This window comes from Ichthyophthirius multifiliis (genome assembly GCF_000220395.1).
Source record: "Ichthyophthirius multifiliis unplaced genomic scaffold scaff_1120509249744, whole genome shotgun sequence".
Lineage (NCBI taxonomy): Eukaryota > Ciliophora > Oligohymenophorea > Hymenostomatida > Ichthyophthirius > Ichthyophthirius multifiliis.
This window is the reverse complement of record NW_004087382.1, coordinates 859-13285: the sequence shown is the minus strand read 5'-3', so window position 1 is coordinate 13285 and position 12427 is coordinate 859. Positions and strand designations below refer to the sequence as shown.

Here is a 12427-nt window from a genome sequence, read left to right as displayed (position 1 = left end):
TATATATATTTAATATATACTTTTTATGTATATTTTATATATATATATATAAATATTTTATTTTCTTTTCTTTAATTTTTATTTTTTATACAATTATAATCATTCTTTTTTTTTTTTTTTTAATTAAATTTAATTATTAAATATGATTTTTTTTATAATTTATATATATAAAAATAAATTAATATATTTATATTTTATTAAATTTGATGTTTATAATAATATATTCATTTTTATTTTTTAAATATATTTTTTGGCATATATATATTAAATTATTATATATTAATTTTTTCTTTCTATTTTTAATTATTATATATTCAAAAATATTTATTTTATTTTTTAATAAGAAAGAAATAAAATAATATTAATAATAATATATATTTATATTATATTATATTTATTAAATGTATTAATTAATAATTTATATATAGTAAAAAATAATTATTTATTTAAATTTTTTTCATAAAATATAAATATAAATAATTATTTATTTTATATAATTTAATTTTATTATAATATTTATGATTATTATAAAATATTATATTTATAAAATTTAAATTTGTTTTTTATGATTTTTATATTTAAGAAGAATTAATTTCTTTATTATAAAATTTTTATTTTTTTTTGAATTTTTACATTATTTTTTTATACGATTTTTTTATTAATAATTTTTATTTTAAAGAAGATATATAATAATTCAATTTTTTAAAATAGGAATATATATTACAATATTTAATTTGATAGTCAATTATAAAAGTTTTTATAATTTTTATAATAATGTTTTTGAAATTTTAATTAATTAAAATAGCCTAAATAATGTAAGTAGCATTAATTATAGTTATATATGATGAAATATAAGTTTTAAATAGTGTTTAATATATACTTTTATATGATGAAGAAAATATAAATAACTTTAGAAAAAAACTTAAAATACTTATTCATAATTTAATTTTGTAATATATTTATACTATTTTTTATAAGAAAAATAAATTAACTATTTATAATATATAATAAGATAAAAAGAAATTAAGAAAATTATAATTCTTATTAATTAAAATTTTGCGAATTACAAAACTTTATTAATAAATAGTAAAATTATCGAAATAAATAAATTTAAATTTAAACTAAATTATATTTTTGGTTAAAATTATAAATATAAAATAATATATTTTTAAAAATATAAAAGTTTTTAAAAAAATAATAATAAAAAGAAATTAAATTTACAAATAATTTTTTTTTGTTTTATCATTTTTTTTAAATATATTTTAAAATCAGATAAATTATATTTCAACTAATCATTAAAACTCATTTTTTCTAAAAGAAAAAAAAGGTTTAGTTTATCTTATTTTATTTTAATCATTATTATTTTCATTATTTTCTTCTTTATTTTTCTTATAAAATTATTTGCATTAAACTTTTTTAAGTTCTAAAAACTATTTATATTTATTTTCAATTGAATTAATTTATTATTTATATTTTTATTAATAAGTTAGACTAATGTTTCTTTAACCTTTATTTTCTTCATTATTATCCGAACTATTAGTTTTATTAAGATTTCTCTATTTAAATATTAAATCTTAATCAATTTTTAAAAAAATTTCATGTGAATTTCTTTAAAAACGAATATTATTTTCCTAACTACAATTCTAAAAAGACTATTTTTTCTTTTATTATTATTATTATTATTACTGCTTCTAATTATTATTAAAGGAAATGCTATTTTTTTTTTCAAAAAAAAACATTTTTTAAAAAACTCGCATATGTATTTTTTCGTAAACTCATCTCTTTTTGTATTATGTCCTCCTTAAATTATTTTTAAATTACCCAATTCTTTATTTACCCCTTATTTTAAAGCTACAGAATTTTTGAAATTTACAAGCTAATCTTCTTTACAAGCAATAAATAAACATTAGCTTTTAATTTTTCCAAGCACGTTTTTCAAATCAATATCTTGAATATGGAATAAAGCTTATTTAAAAACAGAAAAATCTAAAATTTTTATAATCCCCTCAAGCAAAAAATAAGGTAAATTACTCTTTTACTAACCCACTTCTAAAAGAACTTATTTTAAATTTATAAAAGCACTATCTGTAACTATTCCTTTTATATTTTCGTCTCTTGAACTATACAAAAGACTTATAAATCCTCCCATACTTCTACCAAATAATCCCAAATGGGTTATTTTTTCGTTTTTTTTTAAATGCTGAACTACACATTCTAAATCATTTTATTCATTATATCCATATGTTACCCATTCTCCTCCACTCATCCCTGATCCTGAAAAATCAAAACAACATAAGCCTATTCCCTCAGATATAAAATCTTTTAGATAGTCTAATGCATCTTTTCTTGAACCACTATTTCCATGACAATATACTACACATGGATATTTATATATTTCATATGGCCTTTATTCTTTTTTGGATGGCTGAAATAATGAACATTTTATTGTTTAGTTTTTGTTGTTTTTTAAGTCGAAATCTATTCGGATTGATTTATAGTTGTTATAATATAATGTTTTTAAACCTTTAATATGTTTTTGTATGTTTTGTTGTTTTATTTTATTATTTAATTTACCTAATTCTTCTTCGTTATATAAATAGCGAGATGGCCTAATTATTTATTTCACTAAATAATCGTATTTTTCTATCATAATTTAAAAAATGTATTAACAATATTTTAAGTATTTTTCTTTAAATAATTAATTATATTATATGTATTATATATTTATTAGATTTATTATTTTATTATAACTATATAGCAATTTTAAATAAACATAAAATATATATTAAAATTTTACTTTGATTTTATTTTGTTAATTTTAATTTTTTTAAATCAGATTGTATTTACTATTCGTTTGAGGCTATAAAAATTTTCTGATTTCTGTATAATAAAAAAGCAAGAGTTAAAATATTCGATATAATTCTAGTGGATCCAGTAAAAATTAATTAAAATATAATTTGATAAGAGATAATAATAATTATTGTACTGATATATTAAGTAATTATTATCTAAAAATTGTTTTTGAAAATAAAAATTAAAAAAATTATTTTTATATATTAAATTAAAAAGTTTAAACATTATTAAATTAATTTTATTTTTTTATTTTAAATTATAATTTATTAAAATTATTTAATAAATTAAAAACAAAAATGTTTTTAAATTTAAAATGAAATTAATAAATTATTAAAATAATTATTTAATATATTGTTTTAAAATAATAAATAATTAAATTTAGTGATTTATATTATAAAAATATAAAGATTTCTACTATTTTTTAATAATTAAATTTTTAGTTTTTAAAACATAAAAATTATAAGAATCTAAAATATATATATATGACTTTTGTTAATTTTAATTTAAAAATAATTAATATGCAAAGTTTTAAAAATAAAACTATTAAAAAATAACTTTTAATAAATAAATTAATAAATAAACTATTAATTTTTTTTTTCTTTTTTTAAATATGAAAAATAAACAAGAAGAAGACGAAAATAACAATTAGAATTATTATAAAACACAAAGTTCTGTTGAATCATAGAAAGGATAAATAAGGGTAGCTTCCAGAAATTCCTACTCTAATTAATAAATAAGAATCGTAAGTCAAAATAGTATTAGTTCTAAATCGAAAAAAAGAGAAAGCTCGTCATAATTGCAATCTCGAAACACATAAAGGGAAGCTTAATAAAATTTAGAAAATGCAAATATATAAAAAGAGCAGTAAATGATAATTGGTTAAGGAAGATTAAGCGAATATGGGGATGAGGAAGAAAATACAATTTGCATAAGGTATATTAAAGTAAAATTTAATAAAAAAATATTTTCAAAAATTAATTTAATTTTTTTTATTTTTAGATTTCCTCATTCAAGTTTTTGTGCTTGTGAAGTATAATGCCAAATAGCTATTAAGGAAGTTTACCTTTAGGAAGTAACTTTTTTAATTTATTTTTTAAAAATTTTATTTTAAAAGATTTTTCCTAATGTATTTTTGGGTGGTTTTTAACATGGCCTGTGCACAAAAAAAGTAAATTTGTTCCTTTTAAATATTAAATTCATTTATTGTTTTTTTAAAAAATAAACAATTATTTATAGCTACTTTAAAAAGGAATTACAAATATTTTAAATATCACTTCTTAAGAATATAAAAAAAGAACAAAATATTTCAAATATTTAAATATAGATGTATAAAACAAAAGCGATGAAGATATTAAAAAGCATTTCAGAATTACTAATAGATTTTTATAAGAAGTAATGCATTTTTATTTTTTTATTTTTTATTTTTTTTAAGTGTATAGATTAAGGAGGTAAAGTATTTATACATGATATAGATGGAATTAACATTGGACCATGCTTTATTTTATCATATCTGATTAATAATTAAAAAATACCTTTAAAGTAAGGAATTGCTATGATAGCTAATAAATAAAAAATTTAAATATCGCCTAACTTTTACAAATAATTAGAAAGATATGATTTAGAAAAATTGGCTATTATAACAGTAAAAAAGAAAAGTGAATGATAAATAAATAAAATATATATTTATAATATAAACATAAATATTATTATTAAAATATTACTTTTAAGCATTATTAGTTTTTCTGTATTTTTTTTTTAAAAACTCAATCTACTAGAAAGAAGGAGATTAATAAATGACCTTTTTTTCTTATATTGAGTTTTTAAAAAAAAAATTCAAAAAAAAAAAAACTTTACTAAAAGTAATATTTAATTTAATAAAAAATGAAATATAATTATTAATATTAAAGAAAATAAATAAATAAAATAATAAATTATATTTTGAAGCAAAGTATATATAAATATTATAACAATTATTATTTATAATAATTTTTTTTTTTTTTATTATTATTATTAAAATCAAATTTATTATATTCTTTTATTTAAATTAAAAATATTGGAATCTATATATTAGCTTTCTAAAAAATTAATATGATTGATGTTATCCAAATTCTCTTGTAATTAATTATTTATTTAATTATTTTAATTTAAAGAAAACAATAAACTATTTTTATACAGAAAATCTTTATTAAATTATATATATTATATAGGTTAAGTATTCTAGTTTTATGAGTTATTCTCCAATTAGGTTTCAGATTAAATATCAGTACTAGATGTTTTTTTTTTCTTCAAAGAAAGTTTATTTTAATAATTATCTTTAATAAATTTTCTTAAGAATCCCATTTTTTAATTTTTATATTTTTCGAAATCAAAGTTCAAATATTAAGCTTTTCTAAATTATAAATAATAATCGTCTAAAGTTTTTCTTGAAACACCAACTAAACCAGCGACATAATCCAGGTTAGTTTTTACTTATTAGCCTTTAGTATTAATTTATCCTCTTTCATGAATTTATCTCCATAATTATACTTTTTCAAAAGCTTCTCCGATTAGTCTTTCTTTGGTTCTAGTTAGACTTCTAACAATATTTTCATTTTTCTTTTTAACAATTTTCTTTAATTGTATTTTGACATTTTATTGATAACTTTCAGATTCTTAATTTTAATCTTGTTCCACTTTTTAATATAAGATTTATACTGTATTATCTTTGGTAAAGCTTTAATAAGGTATATATACATCTTAATTAAATGGATAATTTCCAATATATAGATATATTTATTTTATATTGTCAAAACAAAATAATGGGCAATTATAAAGTAAGAAATTTTATTATATTAATTACTAAATTAAATTAGACATATTTATCTAATCATTATATAATTAAATTTGAAAATTTTAGATATTTAATTTCACATTTGTTTAGTCATTTATTAATGTTAATTATACGTTTTGGTAAGAATTTGGAAATTATAAATCTTCTTCTACATTTTATTATTTTAATTAAAATTATTAATATTATTATTATTGTGTATCTTCTAATTTATTTGAATTACATAAATTTTAACTTAAATAAATGCTCATTATATTTATTTTAGGTATTTTTTTTTTTTTATTATCTTTTTAATTATTATTATTATTTTAAAAAAATGAATAGTGTTTCATTTAATTTAATAATTTTATATTATTTTTTTGATATATTCTGACCTAGCAAAATTTACTTATAAATAATTTATTAAATTAAGGTATATAATTTATTATTAAATAATATAATCTATTACAAAATTTTAATTAAAGTTACATGTATTTTTAATTTCTAAAAATAGTTCTCATATTAAATATTTTTTTAATTGTTTATATATTACTAAACAACATTTTGATTTATAAAAATTAGTATTATAAAAATATATTAGCCTTAAATAATTTAATTTTTAAATTTATTTATCTAAAACAAAAATAATTGACTAAAAAAAAAAAATTATTCGCATATTAATAAACTTAAATTTATATTTTTATAGTATTAAAAATTATTTTATTAACAAATAATTTTCTTTTTATATGAAATATATATTTGTTAACCACACATTTATGAAAACTAAAATAAAAAATTACTTTGAAATTTAAATTAAATTAAAAGTGGTTTGAAACAAAATATTTCTTTTTTTATAAAAAATTCTATAAAAACAATTAAAATTTTTTTGTTTTATTATATTTTTTTGTTTTATTTATTTTTCGAATTATAAAAAAAAAGTGCATAATTTTATATATTTATATATATAGTTTTTATCATTATTTTCTTTTATTTTTTTCATCTTCAGGAACATAATCTGGGTTTTTTTTTAGCACAATAAAGTTTTCTAAAACAGTTTATTCTATAGGAATATATTCATCATCAGCTAACTCAGCTCTAAATTAAATAAATAAGATAAAAATAATTAATTATAAATATACCTCTCTCCTGCACTAATTAAAACTGGAGAAGTATGTGTTTAAAATCCAGTAATTTTTTTAGGTTTTCCTGCTTATCCTACAGTGTCTACAGATTAACCGACTCTAATATTAATTGTTATGTTTTCATTGTTTTCATTAAGCTATTTTTTAACAAAAAAAATTGATAAAAAATAAATATATTTATAAATAATGTTACTGTAAATAACATTCTTGGATAAGCTGCAAGTGTTAAATAATACATAGTATAATGATAATCGCCTAAAATTATATTTTTAGTATCCATAAATGAAAAAACAGTAGTAATAATTCCGGCTAACCCAACTTTATTTAATAAAAATCTATCAGAATAATAAGGTTATAAACTAACCATACCCTTTTTTTAAATAAGAATAAAATAATATATATTTTATCTAAATATATTATTAAAAAAATACCTTTCCCATATATAATAATCCTTAAGCAAGTCTTACAAAGAATTTACCATTACTTTCTTTCATATAATATGATGATAAATTTCTTAAACTATCAGCCATTCTAGAATTATTAGTACCAGCACTAACCATTCCCATAGCAAAAATTGCTCTTTAATTAAGCTCAGCATCATCATCATGACTAAATTTAATAAGTAAATCCATAACATTAATTTTAGGATTAGATACATTCAATATAGCTAATGCTAAAGGAACTGCTCTTTTTACATGCAGTTCGCAATATTACAAAATATTATTCATATGTCTCATTGCCATTTCATTTCCGACATTTTCACTTGAACTAATTAAAGCAAGAGAAATAACTGCAGCTTATTAATAAGCAGACTATTAATTAATATTTTTTTAAAAAAATTATTATAAAAGAATATTCGTTTACTTTATCTTCTTCAACTTTATCTAAACAATGATGTAACATTTTTTAAACTTTAAGAACATTTCCACTTCCAGCATAGGCACATCCTTCAATAACTATCTAACAGAATTTAGCTAAAAAATAAATATATTAAATATAAAAATATAAATATAAATATAAATATAAATATAAATATAAATATATATATATATATATATATATATATATATATATATATATAACTTTCTATTTTTTTTTTTAATATATATACAAATATCATGTTCAATAATTCCTAAACATTCAATAGCTGTATCTGATCTACTTTATTATCCTAAATAAAGTAATCCCATAGCTACTGCAAAATATTTTGTAAGATATGATTCAAGTACTTTAGGAGTACTTTAAGAATATTCATATAGAACTTAAACAATAGCTTAACTAATATCTTCATTACACTTTCCTACGTGAATAAGTCCTAAACTAAGTGCAGCAAAAGCATTTAGCTATAATTTATTATTATTATCAATTAAAATTGGTAAAAGCAATTCTTATAAATCTTCTCTTCCACTACCTGCATAAGCTAATCCCAATCCAATAACAGCACCTAATTTTGTATATTCATCTTTATTTTCTAACTCCGCCTCTAATAAAGCTTTTGCTACATCATCTTCATTTATAACTCCGCTTGAAAACAATCCTATTCCTATTAAAGCCCCCATTTTTCCATATCCATCCGACATATTAAGATATTCAGACATGTGATCGTTTCCTTTTTCAGCATCCCACATATTTATGACTCCTAATGATGCTGTGGCAGCAGTAAGTCCTGTACCTTTGACTTAATATATCCATGCAGAATCTTTTTAACTTAATTCTTTTATCATCAAAGCATCTTTTTTACAACCTAAATGTACAAATGCATTCACGTAAGTATCAGCTAAATTTGCTTTTGCAGATTCTATTTAGTTTTACTTTTAATCTTCTAAATGTGATTTATATATCTGATCAGGTGTTTTAGGATCTAAGACATCTAACTCTTTAGCCAAACGCATATAAAAGTCCGTTAAAAAGGAATTAGATGCTATTTATGTTAGTTATTCGTCTAAATTAGGTAATATAATTCTTTAACGAGCTACCATAAAACATAATTATTTTCTTGTTAAGTCATCTTGACATTCTTTAAAAATTTTTTCAATTTTATCTTAGTTATCTAAACGAATGGCAATTCGTAAAGCATTAATATATAATTTTAAGCTAATAGAAATTGTGTAATTTACATTTAAAGTTTTTTCCATTTCTTCGAAATCAGCACAATATTAAGAACATTATTACAAATACAAAGAAATTCTTTCAAAATTTTCTTTATTAACATACTATTTTTTTTAAATTTTTTTTTTTTTTTTTTATATACAGTTTATAATTGTTCTAGTTTATCTACTTCCATTAAAAGATCAATAGCATCATGTTCAGCATTATTTTATATAAAATAAGGTACTATTTACATAACTAAATTTATTAAATCCATAACATTTTCATTTTTTTCAAGTCTTTATTAGTATCTATAAAAATAAATGTAATAAAAATAAAATTTCATATATTTAAAAATTAAATAATTTATATAATTATTTATTTATTTATTTATTTATTTATTTTTTTATGTTTTATATATATATATAAATATAATTTACTTTTAAACTATGTCTGCTGATAAATGGTTTAAATATTCAAAACCCCAATTGTTTAAATCGTTTAAAGTTCCTTCTTAAATATACTTAAGTGATAATTATTTTCCTTTTTCTGTCATTGTCATTGATATTACAGATAGAAAATCTGCATATTATTTCTATTTTTTTATTTTATTTTTTTATTTTTTTTAATTACTTTAAATTCAGATTCATTTGTTTTTTCGTAATAATCAACTAATTATTCGTAATGATCTTTTAAAAATTTTAAAGGTTTTGGAACTGATGTCATCGAAGAAGTAGATTTTCTTACTTCTTCTCTTAATTGTTATAAAGCTAATAAAGATATTTAAGTATCTTTATTCTGAATTTTCTAAACCCATTATTCAATGTTATCTTTTAATTTTTAATCTTCTTCACTCTATTTTTTTTTTTTTTTTTTTTTTTTTATAATTTTACTAAATCGTTGATTAAGACATTTTTTTTATTTTTGTTTTTTTAATTATTTTCTTCTTCAATTTTTTGGACCATTTTATTTACTTTTTTTAATTTTATTAAAGATTTTATATTTATTTATTTTAAAGTAATTTTTATATTTAATTTTTTTTCTCTGATCTAATAAAATATTAAATATTTTTTAAATTATATATTTTTTTATTGTTTATATTATTAATATTGTTATAATTTACAAATATAATTTAAAAATTTATTTAAGCTTCTTATTAAATAAATTTATATAAACAAAAACACTATTTTTTAAATATAATTCATTTTTCTTTTATTTTTGTCTTTCTATATATAATTATAAAAATTATTATTTTATTTAATAATTTTTTAATAAATTTTAATTACAATTGAATTTGATATTGATATAATACTATATTTATTATTAAATATTTAATTCAAAAAGAAATATTATAAATATAACATTTTCATTATATGTTCATATTTTTAAATATTTAATAAATATAAATAAAAATATAATTTTATATAATTTTTAATTTTATAATAAATAATAGTAATATTAATTAATCAGTCGAAAGATGGTGATTGTTTAAAATCATTAATCATACAGATAAAAATCCATCATAATTAATAAACTATATTATTTTTTATATATTTTTTTTATACAAAAATCTTGTTTAATATTTTGCATTTTTTTTTATTATAATAATTTTTTTAATTAAAATAAATATTATATATTTTTAATTTAGAAAAAAAAATATTATAGATTTTTAAAGAAAATATTTTTAGCCTTTGTATATTTTAATTTTTATAAATGATTTTATAAATATTATTTTTTTAAATTTGTATTTATATTATTTTTAACAAAAATAAATTAAAAAACATTTAAATTTATAATTATATTATTTATTTTTAAAAATAAAATTAAATTTTAATTTTTCCAAAACTTTTATAAAAAAAAGAAAATATATTTAAATACATATAAAAATAATTTTATAATAATAGATATTAAATAAAATAATAATACAAAAATAAAATATAATAAATTTAAACTATAAAGTAATAATTATAAAAAAATTATTATTATTTCTAATTTTTTTTCTACACTAATAAAATCTAATTTTTAAAAATAAAATAAAATAAAACCATCTAACGAATACGTCTTTAAATATTACCAAATTTTTAAAAAAACTCTACAATAACTTATGGAGAACCTCTAGTATACTTATATCACGATTTTTTTGATAATTATGATATTCTTTTGAAAACATTTGATTTGTACTTGCAAATCAATGTATGTTTAGGAAAAGCAAGAGGAAATATACTCTTAAGAAACCGCATATAAATTAATATTAATGAAGGCCTCTTATTTTGGGAATTTACATCTTAAGACATGGGTAATTAAAACCTTCCTCTTGCTTTCAAACATATTGTAAAGAAAACTTGATTTTTCAAGATAGACTAATAGACTATATAAAGGTCATTCTTAAGGTTTATCAATAATTTTTATGGCCTTAAGGGAGTAAAATTAATCAGAGGCAAAATATTAAGGGAATTTTCTGATTATTTAAGCCAATGCCATAGTAGATAATTTTTAAAATTAATTTTTTAATAGGATATATATTTAGGAAATCGGAGTATTAAATAATAATGGTTTTATACAAGATAAACTGGGAAATATTAAAATTTTTATTATAAATAAATATTAATTTTCAAGTTTTTATATTCTTTTGTTAATACTTAGGATATAACATTGTGAATTAAACTTTATTTTTATTGAGAAAAATAATATTACTATAGTTATCATACTTTTTATTTGAGGAAATACTATTTTAAAATGCAAAATTTTTTGAAAAAAATTAATTTAAATGGACTAAAATAAATAATGATTTTTATATTATATTTCTCATATTATTATTTTATAAATTAGTAATTTTATTTTTTATTATTAAATAATATAAAAAACATATTATTTTTAAATATAAATAATAATATTTTATTTTAATTTTGAATGTTCAATTAAAAATAACTTTTAAAATACCAAAAATAACTAAAATAGCACCAAATATTTCCAAAAGTAAAACTGGCTCCTAAAATATAAATATTTATACAAAAAAAGACAAAACAACCTACAAATAGCAAATTATAGTAAGTTTTCCATGATTTTAATTTAAAAAAAAGACATAATAAATATAAATTAACTAAGAAATCCAAAAAAACCTAAAATATTAATTAAATAATATACAAAAAAAAGTTAAAAAACCTTAAATTAAAAAAGTAACAAAAGTATCCCAATAAGAATAATTAAAAATATCTACACCTCTAAAAATTAAGCAAATAGCTGCCATGAAAGTAATAAAAAAAGAAACCCAAAAATTGATAGAATAGCTATTAGCTTCTTTAAGTTTTTTTACTGAAAGAATTCCAAATGCCCAAAAAGCATTTGCAAAAAGCATAGTAATAATCAATATTCCTTTATAAAATCCTTCTAAATTCTCAAAATGATTATTAGAAAGATTCTTTTTCTTTTCAACATCAAAAAGTAAATCAGGGTTAGTTACTAAAATTAAACCAAGAGAAGAAATAATAATTCCAATAGTATTTTACATATTTAAATCTCCATCAAATAATAAATATCC

General features: G+C 16.8%; 4 protein-coding genes across 4 annotated transcripts, besides 12 other annotated features; 1 reads left to right on the top strand and 3 right to left on the bottom strand. All coding sequences in view use genetic code 6, as the record gives it.

The window, feature by feature from the left end:
- Positions 1–59: a microsatellite.
- A 417-nt stretch (positions 60–476) lies between these two features.
- Positions 477–520: a microsatellite.
- A 1511-nt stretch (positions 521–2031) lies between these two features.
- On the bottom strand, positions 2032–2515 carry IMG5_028570 (hypothetical protein; the record flags this gene model as incomplete). The annotated part of the gene is made up of 1 exon (XM_004039243.1): positions 2032–2515. A coding segment is annotated over exon 1 (235 nt), but the record flags the coding sequence as incomplete, so codon positions are not given.
- An 866-nt stretch (positions 2516–3381) lies between these two features.
- Positions 3382–3442: a microsatellite.
- A 446-nt stretch (positions 3443–3888) lies between these two features.
- IMG5_028560 (hypothetical protein) lies at positions 3889–4320 on the top strand (the record flags this gene model as incomplete). The annotated part of the gene is made up of 1 exon (XM_004039242.1): positions 3889–4320. The coding sequence occupies one exon, from the start codon at positions 3889–3891 to the stop codon at positions 4318–4320; it is 432 nt and encodes a 143-aa protein (XP_004039290.1).
- An 840-nt stretch (positions 4321–5160) lies between these two features.
- Positions 5161–5809, bottom strand: IMG5_028550 (hypothetical protein). Its single transcript, XM_004039241.1, has one exon. The coding sequence runs from the start codon at positions 5721–5723 to the stop codon at positions 5226–5228; it is 498 nt and encodes a 165-aa protein (XP_004039289.1). The 5' UTR covers positions 5724–5809; the 3' UTR covers positions 5161–5225.
- A 714-nt stretch (positions 5810–6523) lies between these two features.
- IMG5_028540 (hypothetical protein) lies at positions 6524–9852 on the bottom strand (the record flags this gene model as incomplete). Its single annotated transcript, XM_004039240.1, has 10 exons — positions 6524–6754; positions 6799–6938; positions 6995–7171; positions 7233–7613; positions 7666–7775; positions 7913–9014; positions 9053–9200; positions 9330–9484; positions 9523–9744; positions 9783–9852. Coding segments are annotated over 10 exons (2625 nt in total), but the record flags the coding sequence as incomplete, so codon positions are not given.
- Positions 6540–6580: a microsatellite.
- Positions 7783–7882: a microsatellite.
- Positions 7802–7880: a microsatellite.
- Positions 9254–9299: a microsatellite.
- Positions 9479–9516: a microsatellite.
- Positions 9748–9772: a microsatellite.
- A 15-nt stretch (positions 9853–9867) lies between the features above and the next one.
- Positions 9868–9929: a microsatellite.
- Positions 9930–10479: 550 nt separating this feature from the next.
- Positions 10480–10515: a microsatellite.
- Positions 10481–10515: a microsatellite.
- Positions 10516–12427: the final 1912 nt, after the last annotated feature.